The 18,601-nt window shown below is 43.0% G+C and overlaps 1 protein-coding gene across 2 annotated transcripts in view; it reads right to left on the bottom strand.

Moving 5' to 3' along the window:
• The window catches only part of LOC140192256 (tyrosine-protein kinase JAK2-like), a 203,347-nt gene that overhangs the window by 65,053 nt on the left and 119,693 nt on the right, over positions 1-18,601 (bottom strand). For both annotated transcript variants that reach the window (XM_072249929.1, XM_072249930.1), the window contains exons 13-16: positions 10,087-10,174; positions 7,943-8,076; positions 6,524-6,662; positions 3,937-4,088 (exon numbers count right to left, since the gene is read on the bottom strand). In XM_072249929.1, coding sequence (XP_072106030.1) covers positions 3,937-4,088; positions 6,524-6,662; positions 7,943-8,076; positions 10,087-10,174 — 513 coding nt within the window. The remainder of the gene's footprint in view (positions 1-3,936; positions 4,089-6,523; positions 6,663-7,942; positions 8,077-10,086; positions 10,175-18,601) is intronic.

Below are 18,601 nucleotides of genomic sequence, written 5' to 3'. Positions count from 1 at the left end.
GATTACCATTCTGATCTTCCAGAGGACCAATTTTGTCCCTTGCAGTCTTGTTGCTCTTAACATACCTGTAGAATCCCTGTGTACAGTTACCTTGTCTGCTGGGGCAAACTCATGCCTTCCTTTAGGGTATATTCTCTGATGTTCTCTCGTACTTTTTATACTCCATGAGCACCTTGTTTGTTCCTACCTGTCAATACCTGCTATGCACCTCCTTTTTATTCTTCACCAGGGCCTCAATATCTGTTGAAAATCAAGGTTCCCTACACCTGCTATCTTTACCTTTTATTCTTACAGGCACATACAAGCTTAGTACTTGCAAAATTTCACTTTTGAAGACTTCCCACTTACCAAGTACACCTTTGCCAGAAACCAGCCTGCCCCAATCCATGCTTGACAGATCCTTTCTGATACCATCAAAATTGGCCTTTCTCCAATCTAGTAACTCAACCCACGGACAGATCTATCTTTTTGTATATGTACTTTGCAAAAAATGCCATTGTGTTCACTAGATGTAAAGAGTACCCTACGCAATCTTCTGTCACTTACTCTCTCTCATTCCCTAATAGTAGATCAAGTATTACATACTCTTTGGGACTTCTTTGTACTGATTAAGGAAGCTTTTCTGAATACATTTGACAAGCTCTATCCTAACTAATCCTTTTACAGTATGGCACTCCCAGTCAAGAGAGTCCAGAGGGGTTCCATGAATATGATTGCAGGAATGCAGGGGTTAACATACAAGGAGATTTTGGCAGCTTTGGGCCTGTACCCACTGGAATTTAAAATAATGCAGCGGTGGGGGGAGGGGGGGTGGAAATCTTATTGAAACTTACTAAATGTTGAAAGGACTAGATAGGGTGGATGTGGAGAGGACGTTTCCCATGGTGGGGGTATCCAAAATTAGAGGCACAGCCTCAAAATTAAGAGGCGACCCTTTGGAACAGAGGTAAGGAGAAATTCTTTCACCAGAGAGTAGTAAATCTGTGGAATGCCCTGGCACGAACTGCAGTGGAGGCCAAGCCCATGTGTATATTTAAGGCGCAAGTTGATAGTTTCCTGTGCGGTCAGGGATCAAAGGATATGGTGAGAAGGTAGGTGTATGGGGCTGAGTGTGATCCGGGATCGGCCATGATGGAATGCTGGAGCAGACTCAATGGGCTGAATGGCTTTATTCTGCTCTTATGTCTTATGGTGTTATCTCTCAGCTCAGCAACACTTTAAGGGTCTTGACCATAACAGTGTACTGTCTCCTTGCATTTGCCCTACAAAGGTGCAACACCTCACATTTATCTAGATGAAGCACCACCTGCCATTTCTCTGCCTATATCTGGAACTGATCTATATCATGCTGTATTTTTTGCCAGTCTTCTGCACTATCCATAACTCCACCAATCTTGGAATTATCTGCAAACTTACTAACCTACCCATCAACATTTTCATCCAGGTCATTTATATACATCACAAACAGCAGAGGTCTCAGCACAGATCCCTGTGGAACTCCACTAGTTACAGACCTCCAGCTCAAAAAAGTCCCATCACCCACTACCCTCTGCCTATGTGCAAGCCAGTTCTGAATCCACACAGCCAATTTGCCATGGACCCCATGCATCTTAATCTTCTGGATTAGCCTCCTATGAGAGACTCTATCAAATGCCTTACTAAAATCCATGTAGACAACAATCACGGCCCTCCCCTCATCAATCTCTCTTGTCATCTTGTCAAAAAAACTCACTCAAGTTGGTAAGGCACGACCTGCCCCGCACCAAGCCATACTGTTCCATAATTAGCCCATTGGTTTCCAAATGCTCATATATCCTATCCCTCAAGAATTTTTTCTGGCAATTTCACTGCAACTGATGTGAGACTCATTGGTCTATATTTCCCAGGACTTTCCCTTGTTCCCTTCTTAAATAGAGGTACAATATTAGCCACTCACCAGTTCTCCCAGACCTCCCCAGTGGCTAGAGAAGACATGAAGATACTGATCAAGGACCCAGCAATCTTGTTTCTTGCCTCTTTCAGTAATATTCCACCAAGCCCTGGGGACATATCCATCTTAATACTAATTAGGAGGCCCAACACTCCTCCTCCTTTGCCTATAAATGTACTAAAGCATTTATACACTCAGCACTAATCTCCTGGTCCTCTATATTGTTTTCCTTGGTAAATAAGGAACCAAGCTAGTGAAGGTGAACTACATTGTCTGTGAGCAAGCATTAGGAGCAGGGCTGTGAATGTGCACTGCAATCTCTCCGTGCAAGGATCAGTATCTTGGCTCATGAATGTGCACTGTAATCTCTCTGTGCAAGCATTGGGAACCAGGCTGGTGAATGTACTTTGCCATCTCTCTGTTCAAGCGTTAGGCACCAGATGAGCGAATATGCACTGCAATCTCTTTATGCAAACATTAGGAACCAGGCTCGTGAATGTGCACTGCAATCTCTTTATGCAAGAATTAGGAATCAGACCAGTGAATGTGCACTGTAATCTCTCTGTGTAAGCTTGAGACTTTTCACAAATGAACCCAATCAGATGCAGGTGAAAAGAACGAACTGAAAAAAAGGAGAAAAACAACCAGAAAAAACTGGCATTTGGAAATCGGTTTAGAATAAAGTAATCTGTGCATGTATTTTCTTTACCCACAATCACATCAAGAGAAAATCTGCAGATGCTGGAAATCCGAGCAACACACACAAAATACTGGAGGAACTCAGCAGGCTAGGTACCATCTATGGAAAAGAGTACAATCGATGTTTCCAACTGAGACCCTTCGGCAAGTCTGGGATGCTGAAGGGTTTCAGCTCAAAACATTGACTATACTTTCCCAGCTTCTCCCTCAGATTCCATCCTTTCCTTTGCATTACTGACATATACACACCCCTTGCCTATACACGAAGGGCAATTTACAGTGGCTGATGAGCCTTGTGAGCTGCACATCTTTGAGATGTGGAAGGAAACTGGAGCATCTTGAGAAAACACATACAGTCAGAGGGAGAATGTGCACAAACAAAGTGCCGGAGGTCAGGATCAAACCAGAGTGACTCGGGCTGCCGGCAGCTACTCTATTGGTAGTAGCAATGTTTCCCCTGAATGGATGGAAAAATCATAAAGGTGTAACCCCAGATCAGTTCACTCTCCACAGATGCTGCCTGACTTGCTGAATATTTACAGCAATTCAGGGTTTTAATTTGAATTTCCAGAATCTGCGGATACTTTTATTGAATTTATCTTCATTGAATTCATTGTATTGAAAGTGTTGTCATTTTTGCAAGCCTAATCAGCTGTAGGAGGAGCTTCCAGTGTGTTGGTGCACAATCCTGATTTGATGGAGACAACCGTGAGAAGCACGGAGGAACATCTGGAGAAACTTCTGAAATGCCCGCTTCGCTGCCGCTGCTACTGTGCTATCGAGTATCTCCGGAGGGGAAGGCCCCAAATCCTTGGCTTTGCCTATTGCCTGTTGCCAGGGCCAGGGTCGAAGCGATCGGCAGAGATGGTGCTCGGTGGCGCAGGGCTGGTCGGAGGCTCGAAGTTTTCGGACGGACTCAAGAGTTGGCTGTGGTCCGGTGCTTCCAGGGTGCTGCATCGGCAAGTTTGTGGCACTGGAAGCTCATGGCAGGGAGAGTTTTTCTTCCTTCTACCGTATGTGTGAGATGATGGGACTTTCGAGAGACTTTGAGACTCTTTTTTACCATGCCCATAGTCTGTTCTTTATCAAATTACAGTATTGCTTTGCACTGTTGTAACTATATAATTATGTGTTTTTTGTCAGTTTTTCAGTCTTAGTTTGGTCTTGTGTTTCTGTGATATCATTCTGGAGGAACATTGTATCATTTCTTAATGCATGCATTACTAAATAACAATAAAAGAGAACTGCGCGTCCTCATAATCTAATCTAATCTAATCGCAGAGCTGGCTGAAAGAGAACATCCTCACCTGCGTGGGTTCCATACTATTGAGTGGAAGGTCTCCTCCACTGAATATCTCCCAGAGGGTTGTACCAAAGCTCCACTTGTCTAATTCTGCTACTAGGTGTGCTGTTTTATCAATGTATTCTGGAGCCAACCACGGTATCCGGTCAATGCGCACTGTATCAAAAAAAAATCAACCTTGTCATAAGTTACCAGAACATACTGGCTGAGAGGGTGGTGGAAAACGGAGTCATTGACAGGATGTAATGCTGACAATGTGTAGCACTAACAGAGTCTGTGCTGGTGTGTAATACTGATGATATGGAACACTAACAGAGTCTGTGCTGGTATGTAATGCTGACGATGTGTAACACTGACAGACTCCATTGTCGTGTGTAATGCTGATGATGTGCAAGTATGACAGGATCTGTGACGGTGTGTAATGCTGATGATGTGTAACACTGGCAGAGACTGTGATGGCGAGTAATGCTGACAATGTGTAACACAGGCAGAGTCGGTGATGGTGTGTAATGCTGGCGATGTGTAACACTGGCAGAGTCTGTGACGGCACGTAATGCCAATGCGTAACACTGACAGAATCTGTGATGGTGTGTAACACTGACGATGTGTAACACGGACAGAGTTTGTGATGGTGTGTAATGCTGATGATGTGTAGCACTGACAGAATCTGTGATGGTATGTATTGCTGACGATGTGTAACACTGATAGGATCTGTGACGGTGTGTAATGCTGATGATCTGTAACACTGACGGAGTCTGTGACAGCGTGTAATGCTGACGATGTGCAACGCTGGCAGAGTCTGTGGCAGTGTGTAATGCTGACGATGTGTAACACTGACAGAGTCTGTGGCGGTGTGTAATGCTGATGATGTGTAGCACTGACAGAGTCTGTGACTGTGTAATACTGATGATGTGTAACACTAATAGGATCTGTGACGGTGTGTAATGCTGACAATGTGTAACACTGACAGGGTGTGTGGCGATGTGTAACACTGACAGAGCCTCTGATGTTATGTAACACTGGTGGCACGTAAGTATGTAATGGAGCATTTACAGTCCAGCCATTATCTTTGTAAATCTCTGAACTGCATCCCACACATTGCATCATTGTATGAGGTTCAAATGCATCACCGCATACTCCACACAAATGTCAATTGGATCTGTATCCTTCTGTGGCCTTAGACAATCTTTCTCTCTATCCATACCACCAACATTTGTATACTTCACCATCTTACAAATTGTACCTGCGACATTTCTATGCAAGTTATTAGTATGTATCAACGAAAGCAAATATCCCAGCACTGGGACCGATGTCATGTCCAGTTTAAGATGGTGCTGCTGAAGGTGAGCAACAACTTAATGGTGTTAGCAAAACAAGAAATACAAGTAAACACTTTTCTTTAAAAAAAATTATGGTAAACGATCACCGCAAAAGACGAAGAGGCGAGTGAAGTTGAGGCTAGTCGAGGGTTGAAGAGTGCATGTGCAAGAGGTCGGGGTGAAGTGGAGGCATGTTCAGGGACAAGTCAGGGCGAGGTTGAGGCATACTTGGGGCAAAGTTGGGAGAAGTGGAGCAGAGGAGAGGCATACTCAGGAGCCATCCACCTAAACTGAGGCAGAGTTTGATTGATCTATGTCCTGGGCCAATTTGGAAAGGTTGGGTCCAGGCCCAGAACATAGAACATAGAAATCTACAGCACACTACAGGCCCTTCAGCCCACAATGTTCTGCCGACCATGTAACCTACTCTAGAAACTAACTAGAATTTCCCTAGCGCATAGCCCTCTATTTTTCTAAGCTCCGGGTACCTATCTAAGAGGCTCTTAAAAGACCCTATTGTATCCGCTTCCACCACTGCCGCTGGCAGTGCATTCCATGCACCCACCATTCTCTGTGTAAAAAAACTTGCCCCTGACATCTCCTCTGTACCTACTTCCAAGCACCTTAAAACTGTGCCGTCTTGTGTTAGCCATTTCAGCCCTGGGAAAAAGCCTATGGCTATCCACACGATCAATGCCTCTCATTTTATACACCTCTATCAGGTGACCTCTCATCCTCCATCGCTCCAAGGGGAAAAGACCAAGTTCACTCAACACTATTCTCATGAGGTACATCCTCCAATCCAGGCACCACCCTTGCAAATCTCCTCTGCACTCTGTCTATAGTATCCACATCTTTCCTGTAGTGAGGTGACCAGAACTGAACACAGTATTCCAAGTGGGGTCTGACCAAGGTCTTGTATAGCTGTAATGCGTCTTGATTGACAGGGCTTGGTTCCTAGAGTGAGGAATGACTCAATATTTGGACAATTTAAACACCGGGCCAGATGGATTGAAAAGGCAAAGTGTCAGGACCAAAGGCAAGGGCTAGGCTAGTTCTGCTCACTGCTGCACGAAGTTTACTCCACGTAGGTTTTATTATGTATATATACTTTTGTAATAAATGTACTTTGGACTTCTAACCAGAAGAGCATCCCTCCACCATTACCCTTCTGCCTCCTATCACCCAACTGGTTTTGGATCTATTTAGCCACTTCAATAGCAGCAGAACTTGCTGATGTATACAACACAGTAGTGTCCCATGTCTCATTACCTTCACTGGGTAGGATGGTCACGCTGATTCCGGGGTCACTGAGCTTGATAAATGGAGGACACCTGGCCACTGCATCTCCTTCTCGTGTCAGCAGGACATTCCTTGCACAGACATTACCATGAACAATGTGCTTGTCCTCCTGCAAGGTGAAAGCCTGATGTTAAGACATCTTCACAGCACACAGAATAGCACAGAAGATGATCAGGCCATTTGGCCCATATTGTCTGTGCTGATCATGATGGCAATTCAGACTAATTCTGTGAAGGAGCAGAAGCTGTTCATGGGAAGCTGGGCTGGTGCTGGGTATTTCCCACAGTCTGACTTAATAGGAGCTCCATAATTAAATAGAGCCAATCAAAAACCTGGGATAGATCCTTTGAATATTCCTTGGCCACATGCCAAAGTGGCTCATGTATCTAAAAACATATAGTAATTTCCAAACATGTGATGAATTGACACAAACAGTTATCAAAGGAGGGGAAATAAGGCTTACAGTCCTGACAATAGCTGTAATGGTCAGAGACAAGGATCTGACACTTCACAGGGTCAAAAGGATGAAAAGTTTTATGTTCCTACTGTGACATGGAAAAGCTTTCTTACCTCAGTAACACTTTTTCTCAAAAGAGAATAAATTCTGCATTTAAAGCAAACTCTCTCTAGAGTTGACAAAGCTGTACATGAGACTTAGAGTTTTGATTGGTGTTTACCTTTCATCTGGTGCCATGATCCTTGAGAAGGCTGGTGAGCAGGAAGCTCTCAGCGGACACTTGAGGATCATTGACTATTCCGATAGGTGTTCAATCTCTCCCTTGGAGCTCCTGTTTTACGTTAACATTGCTTCTTCATTCTGTCTGCTTCAGTCTTCCAGAATTGCCCTGTGCTGGGCCAGATAATAACAATGACCCTCCCACATCTCAAAGGTGTCTGGGCTGGTAGGCTAATTAACCACTATAAATTGCTTTCAATTAGTATAATCTGTGGAAGTGGATAGGATGGGTTTCAGGCAAATTTGTGGGGGAAATGGGATTGCTCAGACAGCCAGCATTAATTGATGGACCAGATGTCCTTCAGAGAAATAAACAAATTCAAAAGGACTCACACATCGTCATACGTTCCAGTTTTGAGGAAAGTTTCCAACCTGGAAACATTGGTTCCACCTCATGCTTTCTACATGATTTGTTGAGAGATTCCAGCCCATTCTATTTGAATTCTGCTCTCCTAGTTCTTGGGAGTCATGTTGGTGAATTTGACAGTAAGTCATGTGACAGTGGCCCCAATACATGAATTTGACAGTAAGTTATATTACAGTGGCCCCGGATACATGAATTTGATAGTAAGTCATGTGACTGTGGCCCCTGATACATGAATTTGACAGCAAGTCATGTGACAGTGGCCCTGGATATGGGTTGTGACGCTTACCAGGAAGTTCATGGCATAGGCAAGCTGCTTTGCAACCTCAAGTTTCCAACTAATGTTGACAGAATTATTGTTTTTATTCTTCTTTAGGTATGTGTCCAGGGCTCCATATTTCACAAACTCCTGAACCATGATGTCTGCAAGTGAAAAGGAATGAATCAGAGGTATTGTAGGCTTGTGACTAAATTACTAATTGAGGTTACTAGTTAAAGAGATATAGTAGCACTAATGTAGAGTCTTGGGCTAAAATGTCGATTAATCCTTTCCCTCCAGAGCTGCTGCTTTACCCACTGAGTTCCTCTGCTATTTTGGTTTTTGATAGGTTAGTGACCAGGTTATCAGCTAAAGATGTAGCCAATGATGTGGTCTGCCTCAGCAACTCCTCATACAATTGTCACAAAACTTCCCTTTTTTTTCTAAACCCATGCCCTTTGCAACAAGGCTAAAATACAGTTTGTCATTATAACTACATGCTACACCTGCCTACCAACTTTTTGTGATTCGTGCACTGGAACATCTGGATCATTCTGTGCTTCACTCATATTGTGTTTTGTGCACTGGAACATCTGGGTTGTTCTGTGCTTCACTCGTTTTGTGATTTGTGAACATCTGGATGTTTCTGTGCTTCACTCGTTTTTGGTGATTTGTGCACTAGAACATCTGGATCATTCTGTGCTTCACTCGTTTTGTGATTGGTGCACTGAAACATCTGGGTTGTTCTGTGCTTCTCTTATTTTTGTAATTTGTGCACAGGAGCATCTCGATTATTCTGTGTTTCACACGTTCACATTCTCTCGATTTAGAAGTTGTATTTTTTGATTCCTCTTAATAAAGTTCATGGTATTCTACTTTCCTGCATTGAATTCCTGATGAAGGGTCTCAGCCTGAAATGTCGACTGTACCTCTTCCTATAGATGCTGCCTGACCTGCTGCGTTCACCAGCAATTTTTATGCGTGTTGCTTGAATTTCATTTGCCAGGTTTATGCCCAATCACTCAATTTACTCTACAGTACATCCTTTTGCAGGATCACAATATCTTCATTGCAACATGCACATCTGCATATTTTTATTTTATCATAAACTTGGACACCTTATATTCTGCCTCTTTCATGTTAAAATCTCCAGCGATTATCATGACATTGCCCTTCTGACACGCCTTTTCTATCTACTGCTGTAATTTCTAAACCACATCCTGGCTGCTGTTTGGAGGCCTGAACACAACTGCCATTGTAAGGTCCTTTTACCCTTGCCATTTCTTAACTCAACCCATCGAGACTCTACACCTCCTGATCATATATCATCCTATTCACTAGAATTCGGAGGAATGAGGGATGACCTCATTGAAACCTATTGAATGGTGGAAGGCCTTGATAGAGTGGATGTAGAGAAGATGTCTCCTATGGTCAGAGAATCTAAAACCAGAGGATAAAGGCTCAGAAAAGAGGGGCATCCTTTTAGAAAGGAGATAAGGAGGAATTTCTTTAACCAGGGAGTGGTGAATTTGTGGAATTCCTTACCACAGGGAGGTGCAGAGGCCAAGTCTTTATGTATAGTTAAGGCAGAGGTTAATAGATTCTTAATTAGTCAGGGTATGAAGGGATACAGGGAGAAGACAGGAGGTGAAGGCTGAGAGGAAAATTGAATCAGCCATTATGAAATAGCGGAGTAGACTCGATGGGCCAAATGGACAAATTCTGCTCCTATATTTTGTGGTCAATGGACCAAAATCTTCTATGATAATTACAGTTCTCCTCAAACATGCTGGAGATATTTCCGCATTTATATACCAATAAGGTCACAGTCACATCGAGGTAGAGGCTCAGGTGAAATTTGTATGCCTTGGAACATTAAGCAACCAGTCCTGGTCACTCTGCAGCTCCATGTCTCTGAAACTGCTGTTAGATTATCCTCACATCTGTCCTGTCATTCAAATAAGTCTGCTTTGTGTATTCAAAGAAGGAATGTTACGCCGTGACTGCTATTTGTGCTTAGCATCATACATTCGTTCATAGACCTGCCGGGCTGAGTTTCTTAAGCCTTTTTTTGTGTTGCTATGTGTAATATTACAATGGAGTCATCTTAATAACCGACATCTTAAATAATTTTAAAACATTTCTTAAAATACACAGCAAGATTTAAGACTTACTCTCTTTGCTGATGGCGCAGATTCCATAAACCAGGATGAGATGCTTGTGGGAAACTTGGCTCATTATGCTTGCTGCCTCAAAGAATGACTATAATGGTAAAAAGAGTTCAAAATTGAACTAAAATGCATCTCAAAATGGTAGCAATAAGAGATAGACTTTGTCAACCGCACCAGCAAAAGAGCTCTCTCAGATCTACAGATTCTCCAAGTCCAGTTTCATTTGAATCCATCTTTTGTCCAACTGTCTACAACTTCTCCCTTACAATCTGGAATTTGTTTCCACAACATGTAGCTCATCATTCTTTTTTCAAAATGCAACAGCTTGATTCTTTAGTGAAAGGGAAATCATGTTTCAGCAACCTTGGGGCAGCACTGCAGTGTAGTGCTTAGCACAACGCTTTGCAGTACCAGTGACCTGGGTTAAATTCTTGCCGCTGTCTGTACATTCTTCCTGTCACCACATGGGTTTCTTCCCACATTCCAAAGACATGCCAGTTGATAGGTTAATTGGTCATTGTAAATTGTCCTGTGATTAGACTTGGATTCAACTGGGGGGGGGTTTGCTGGGCAACATGGCTCAAAGGGCCAGAAGGGCCCATTCCACACTGTATCTCAATAAATAAACAACTTATCAAAGTGTTTTGATAAAATATTTAGCTATTAATAAAAGGGACCATTTGATATATGATACTTAAATCTCCAGAAAACATTTGATAAGGTTGAGCATCAAATATTATTAATAACTTCTTGTGATGTAGAGGCTAAGATATTGGCATGAAGAGTAGATTGAATGACTCACAAGAAGACATAATTTGTTTTATTTTTACTGGCTAACAAGATCATCAGCAGGTGGTAAGAGTGGGCTCCTTCATTTCCAACCCTCTGATTCTCAACACAGGAGCCCCTCAGGGCGGTGTACTAAGCCCCCTCTTTTACTCCCTGTATACTTATGACTGTATTGCCACCCACAGCTCCAATCTGCTAATTAAATTTGCCAACAATACTTCATTGATTGGCCTTACCTCAAACAATAACGAGATGGCCTACAGGGAAGAAGTCATTTCTCTGACACAGTGGTGTCAAGAAAACAACCTCTTCCTCAATGTTGCAAAAACAAAGGAGCTGGTTGTGGACTACAGGAGGAATGGAGACAGGCTAACCCCTATTGACATCAAAGGGTTTGAGAGGGTAAACAGCTTCAAGTTCCTTGGCATCCGCATCACCGAGGACCTCACGTGGTCACGCTGGTACACACCAGCTGTGTGGTGAAAAAGGCATAACAGTGCCTCTTTCATCTCAGACGGTTGAGAAAGTTTGGTATGGGTCCCCAAATCTTAAGAATTTTCTATAGGGGAACAATTGGGAGCATCCTGACTGGCTGCATCACTGCCTGGTATGGGAACTGTACTTCCCTCAATTGCAGAACTCTGCAGAAAGTGGTGTGGACAGCCCAGCACATCTGTAGATGTGAACTTCCCACTATTCAGGACATTTACAAGGACAGGTGTGTAAAAATGACCCAAAGGATCACTGGGGACCCGAGTCACCCCAACCACAAACTGTTCCAGCTGCTACCATCTGGGAAACGGTACTGCAGCATAAAAGCCAGGACCAACAGGCTCCGGGACAGCTTCTTCCACCAGGCATTAGACTGGTTAACTCACGCTAATTTGAGTGTATTTCTATGTTATATTGACTGTTCTATTTATTATAAATTAAAATGATTGCACATTTAGACAGAGACGTAATGCAAAGATTTTTACTCCGCAAGTACGTGAAGGATCTAAGAAATAAATTCAATTCAATTCAATTCAAACTGTAATGAATAGTGTGAGGACAATCTGGAGGGTGAAGCTTAGTCATGATGGCGCTAAACGGTGACTCCTTTGCTTGCATCTTCGGAAACAGCTCTACTTCCAGCTTTAATTCTATTTTTCCCTTTCACGGTTCTTTTGAAGACCCTGACCTGGAGTTACACGCTGACTTCATTTCTTTGCGGGAATGGGACCCACTTTCGAGGTTTGGCGACTGGCTGTTATTCAACATGTCAAGGATGTGGCCTTAGAGCTTCGCTTGCTTTAGGAGGTCCGAGATCTTGTGGCTCTGGAGATGGGCGGATCGAAGGTCGGTGTCCTGGCTGGAGATTGGTGTGTTGTGGGAGTCAGAAAATCTACAGCTGTCTGCCCAGAGACCTGATATCTTTGGACACAGAGCTCAGAAAAAGCAACACAACAGACTTTTAACATTGTAAACCAGCGATTTGTTTGTTATGTCTTCCATCTCGCTGTGAAACAGAGACATCTCTTTTTCCCTTATTAGGGACAGAGAGAGAGCCTGTGGTATGTTGAATACCGGGTGAATAAGTAGTCTTTGGAGTACTGCAAGTCTGTGTCTTTATTGCTGCTTTGCTCACGCTTGAGTACTTGGTGGCGGGTGCAGATGCTATCTTTTGCTAGTGGGTGGAGGGGGGATTGTTGCTTGCTGCTGTTTACGCATGGGAGAGAAGAAAGCTGGGGGGACTTGGGGGTTCTAACGTTTAACTGTCATTCATTCTTTGGAAGCATTCTGTTTTTGTGGATGGTTGCAAAGAAAAAGCATTTCAGGATGTATATTGTACACATTTCTCTGACAGTAAATGTACCTTTGAGAAAGGAATTAATGCTGGGTCCTCAAGCTGGATGAATGTGCTGGTTGTGGTTATTTTAAAAGGGAGCTTCGAGAGCTTTTGTCCATTGTACACGGCTTATCAGTGGCTATAACCAGAGCACTAATTAAGAGTTAGATAGCAGGTAAGGTTCGGGCATAAAAGGAAAACACTGCCTAGCAGAGTGGTCATCAAAGGAATGAGCTGAGGCAGAGTGCAGGCCTTTGGCTCATTTGGACTTAAGCGGTAATGGGTCGAGCTGAGGTAAGTTACCTGTGAGGAATAGAAACACCAAGTATGTCTGTGAGGCCGGTTTTCTGTACTGGGTGTCAGATGTACTGGATGGGAGACCCCCAGCCTCCCGGACAGCCACATCTGCTCCAGGTGCGTCAAGCTGCAGCTCCTTAGGGACCGTGTTAGGGAACTGGAGATGCAGCTTGATGATCTTCGTCTGGTCAGGGAAAGTGAGGAGGTGATAGAGAGGAGCTATAGGCAAGTAGTCACACCGGGACCTCGAGAGACAGATAAATGGGTAACAGTCAGGAGAGGGAGGAACAAGTGTCAGATACTAGAGAGACACCCGTGGCTGTCCCCCTTAACAATAAGTACTTTTGTTTGAGTATTGTTGGGGGGCGGGCCTACCTGGGGGAAACGACAGTGGCCGTGCCTCTGGCACAGAATCTAGCCCTATGGTTCAGAAGGGTAGGGAAAGGAGGAAGGCAGCAGTAATAGGGGACTCAATAGTTAGGGATTCAGACAGGCGATTCTGTGATTCCAAAATTTTTCCAAAAGAGGACAGGACGCCCTGCACTGTTTTGTGCACTTTATGTAGTCCTGCGTAGGTCTGCAGTCTAGTGTAGTTTTGTGTTGTTTCATTTAGCACTATGGTCCTGGAAGAACGTTGTTTCGTTTTTACTGTGCACTGTACCAGCAGTTTATGGTCCAAATGACAATAAAAAGCGACTTGACTTGACTTAATGTCAAGAGCAGTCACATTCACCTCATTCTCAAACAATTTCTGCTGGTTCCCTTTTTGGGCTAGGATATTGATGGGAATCCCAGTCTTCAGTTTGCTGCTGTTTGGAAGTGTACTGATAAGGTGGTAATTAGTTGGATTGGATTTGTCTGTGAATATTATGTAGTTAGAGTAACTTTACACCTAATGGGGTAGATGCCAGTGATAAAAGTCTCCTGGTATTTCTTAGCTAGAGGCACGTCTAGTTATTGAGTGCAAGCCTTCAGTAGTATAAGAACATATGAAATAGGTGCAGGAGTAGGCTATCTGGCCCATCTAGCCTGCTCCGCCATTCGATAAGATCATGGCTGATCTGGCTATGGACTCATCTCCACCTACCTCCCTTTTCCCCATAACCCTTAATTCCCCTACTCTGCAAAAATCTATCCAACCTTGTTTTAAATATATTTACTGAGGTAGCTTCCAATGCTTCATTGGGCAGAGACTTGCACAGATTCACCACACTTTGGGAAAAGCAGTTCCTCTTCATCTCTGTTCTAAATTTACTCCCCCAAATCTTGAGTCCATGTCCCCTAGTTCTAGTCTCACCTACCAGTGGAAACAACTTTCCTGCCTCTATCTCATCTATCACTTTCATTATTTTATATGCTTCTATAAGAACTCTTCTCATACTTCTGAATTCCAGTGAGTATAACCCCAGGCGACTCAATCTCTCCTCATAGTTTAATCCCGTCATCTCTGAAATCAACCAGGTGAACCTCCTTTGCACCACCTCCAAAGCCGGTTTATCCTTCTTCAAGTAAGGAGGCCATTACTGCACACAGTACTCCAGGTGCGGCCTCACCAGTATCCTGTACAGTTACAGCATAACCTCCTGCTCTTAAATTCAATCCCTCTAGTAATGAAGGCCAACATTCCATTTGCCTTCTTGACAGCCTGCTGCACCTGCAAACCAACCTTTTGTAATTCATGAACAAGCACTCCCAAGTCCCTCTGCACAGCAGCATGCTGCAGTATTTTGCCATTTAAATAATAATCTGATTTTCCATTTTCCCTTCCAAAGTAGATGACCTCGCATTTACCAACATTGTACTCCATCTGCTGGACCCTTGCTGACTTCCTCTGCAGACTCTCCGTATCCTCTGCACAATTTGCCTTTCCACTCAATTTAGTGTCATCAGCAAACTTAGATACACTACACTCTTTCAGATTATTAATGTATATGGTGCGGACCCAGCACCGACCCCTGCGGCACACCTCTCACCACGGATTGCCACTCATCTATCCCAACTCTGTTAACCAATCCTCTATCCATCCATACACTTTTACCACCCTTTTCTGCTTTATATAATTATAAAAACTTTTCACTATCCATTTTTATATTTTGTGCTAGTATATTTTCATAATCTATCTTCCCTATCTTTATTGCTTGCTTAGTGGTTCTTTGTTACTTTTTAAGGTTCTCCCTATCTTCCAGTTTCCCACTACTCTTGGTGACGTTGTACACACGAGCTTTCAGTTTGAGCTTTCCTTTATTTCTTTAGTTATCCATGGCTGGCTCTTCCCACCCTTAATGTCCTTGCTTTTAACTGGAATATACTTTTGTTGAGTAGTGTGAAAAACCTCTTTGCAAGTCTTCCACTGTTCCTCAGCTGTCCCACCATATAGCCTGTGTTCCCAGTCAGCCCTATCCAATTCCTCTCGCATCCTGTTGTAGTCTCCCTTGTTTAGGCCTAATATATTGGTTTTAGATTGAACTATTGCACCCTCCATTTGTATGAGAAAATCAATCATACTCTGATCACTTTCCAAGAGGATCTCCAACTACAAGATCACTAATTTTGTCTCATTGCATGGGACCAGATCTAAGATGGCACATTCCCTTGTAGGTTCAGTAATATGCTGTTCAAGAAAGCTATCACGGATCACATTCTATGACGTCCACCACAGGACTGACTTGACCATGTTGATTCACCTAAACTATGTGCAAATTAAAATTCCCCATGATAATTGCTGTTCCATTCTTACATGCCTCAGATATTTCTCTGTTTATTGCCTGTGCCACTGTAATGTTATTATTCAGTGGCTTATAGACAACTCACACCAGTGATTTTTTTTTCCCTTTACTATTCCTAATTTCTACCCATATGGATTCAACATTCTGCTCCTTAGATCTTATATCATCTCTCACTATTGCCCTGATCTCATTCCAAATTAAGAGCACTACCCCACCTCACTTACCTTCCTGCCTATCGTTCCGTATTACCTGATATCCTTGGATAATTAATTCCCAGTCTTTTCCACCTTGCAACTGGGTCTCTGAAATGGCCACTATATTGTACCCCTTTATACTGATTTGTCCCACAATTTCAGACCTTGTTTCGAATACTACGGGCATTCAGATAAAATGCTCTTACACTCATTGTGCTTTTAAAATCTTGTAATCTTTGTCTCTTTTGAACTTGTCTTTTCTGCACTCCACCCTTCCTTTTCTCTTTCTTAACTTTTGTTTTTACTTTATCTTTATCCACACTTTTCTCCTTTACTTTATCCGTACTTCTCCAATCTGTTGAACACACTCCCTGCTATTTAGCTTAAAGCCCTATCCACAGCCCTAGTTATGTGATTCGCCAGGATCCAGGTCCCATCAGGTATGATAACACTCAGTTAGATTCTGGCTAATACAGTTTTAAATCCAATGGGAACAAATGCCTTAATTTCTCTGTCTAACAAAAGTTTAGTTTTGACATTTGCAACTAGTCCCAAGTTCCAGATTTGAAAAATTGTTTTTGCTCTCTGGATAAGGAGGAATTTCCTGATGTCATCTCAGTGCAGTATAGCCTTGAATTTCTACCCTTCCCTTAGACTTCCCAAACAAAATAACGAAATACTTGTCTCTCGCCATTTTATACTCCTTTTTCTATTGTCAACCAACGAGAATCACTGTGGAGCAGAATAAAACATTGAGGCAGTGTGTTGTGGGAGAAAGAAGATCGAAAGCAGCAAGCTGGCTGCTAGCTGTGTGCCCAGAGGCACGAGTTCTTTGGGTACAGAGCTCAGGAGAGACTTTTAACATTGTAAATCAGTGAGTTCTTTGTTATATCCCCTCTCTCACTGAGAAATGGAGACATCTCTTTTTCCCTTATTAGGGAGAGACAGAGAGCCTGTGGTATGTCAAATTACTGGGTGAATGAGTAGCCTTTGGGGTACTGCAAGTCTATGTCTATATTGATGCTTTGCTGCATGCTTGAGTGCTCGGTCGGGTCACCGAAGTTTTTTTCGCTGGTGGGGGAGGGGGGATCATTGCTTTGCTGCTGTTTATGCTTGGAAGGGGATAGCTGGGGTGGGGTGCAGAAAGGATAGCAAATACTGTACTCAAGGTGTTGTATCAAAATGCACATAGTATAAAAAATAAGGTGAATGATCTTGTTGCAATATTACAGATTGCCAGGTTGTGGTTGGGAGCTGAATGTCCAGGGTTACATGTTATAGTGGAGGGATAGGAAGGTAGGCAGATGAGTTGGTGTGACTCTACTGGTAAAGAATAACATCAAATCAGTGGAAAGAGGTGACATAGGATCGGAAGATGTTGAATCCTTGTGGGCTGATTTAAGAATGCAAGGGTAAAAGGACATTGATGGCAGTCATATAGAGGCCTCCCAACAGTGGCTGGGAGGTGGACCAAGGATTAAAATAGGAAATAGAAAAGGCGAGTCAAAAGGGCAACGTTATGGTTGTCATGGGAGATTTTAACATGTCGGAGGATTGAGAAAATCAGGTTGGTAATGGATCTCAAGACAGCGAGTTTGTTGAATACTTAAGAGATAGTTTTTAGAGCAGTTTGTCGTTGAGCCTACTAGGAGATGAGCTATACTGGATTGGGTGTTATGTAATGAACTGGAGACGATTAGGGAGGATAAGGTAAAAGAACCAATTATACTTGTGTTCAATTTGAAATTTGATAGGGAAAAAGTAAAGTCTGATGTAGCAGTATTTCAGTGGAGTAAGGGAAATTACAGTGGTATTGGAGAGGAGTTGGCCAAAGTAAATTGGAGGTAGCTGCTGTAGGGATGACAGCGGAACAGCAATGGAGTGTGTTTCTGAGAAAAATGAGGAAGGTGCAAGACATGTATATTCCAGAAATGAAGAAATACTCAAATGGTAAAATAATACAACTGTGGCTGACAAAGGAAGTCAAAGCTATTGTAAAAGCAAAAGAAAGGGAGTTTGTAAGGAAGCTTTCCTGACACAATATGCAGATAAGCCTACAAGAGACATGGAAAGGATTGTAGGGTACAGGAACCGTGGTGTACAAAGACTGTTGAAAATCTAGTCAAGAAGAAAAGCTTAAGAAAGGTTCTAAAAACTAGATAATGATAGTGTTCTAGAAGATTATAAGGCTAGCAGGAATGAGCTTAGGAATGAAATTAGGAGAACCAAAAGGGGCCATGAGAAGGCCTTGGCGGGCAGGATTAAGGAAACCCCCAAGGCATTCTACAGGTATGTGAACAGCAAGAGGATAAGACGTGAGAGAATAGGAGCAATCAAGTGTGACAGTGGAAAAGTGTGAATGGAACCTGAGGAGATAGTGGAGATACTTAATGAATACTTTGCTTCAGTATTCACTACGGAAAAGAATCTTGGCAATTGTAGGGATGACTTACAGTGGATTGAAAAGCTTGAGCATATAGACATTAAGAAAAAGGATGTGCTGGAGCTTTTGGAAAGCATCAAGTTGGGCAAGTATCCGGGAATGGACAAAATGTACCTCAGGCTACTGTGGAAGGTGAGGGAGAAGATTGTTGAAACTCTGGCAATGATCTTTGCATCCTCAATGGGGAAGGGAGAGGTTCCGGAGGATTGAAGAGTTGCAGAAGTTGTTTCCTTATTCAAGA

This window comes from Mobula birostris (assembly GCF_030028105.1).
Source record: "Mobula birostris isolate sMobBir1 chromosome 26 unlocalized genomic scaffold, sMobBir1.hap1 SUPER_26_unloc_1, whole genome shotgun sequence".
NCBI lineage: Eukaryota > Metazoa > Chordata > Chondrichthyes > Myliobatiformes > Myliobatidae > Mobula > Mobula birostris.
This window is presented reverse-complemented; position numbering and strand designations above follow the sequence as displayed.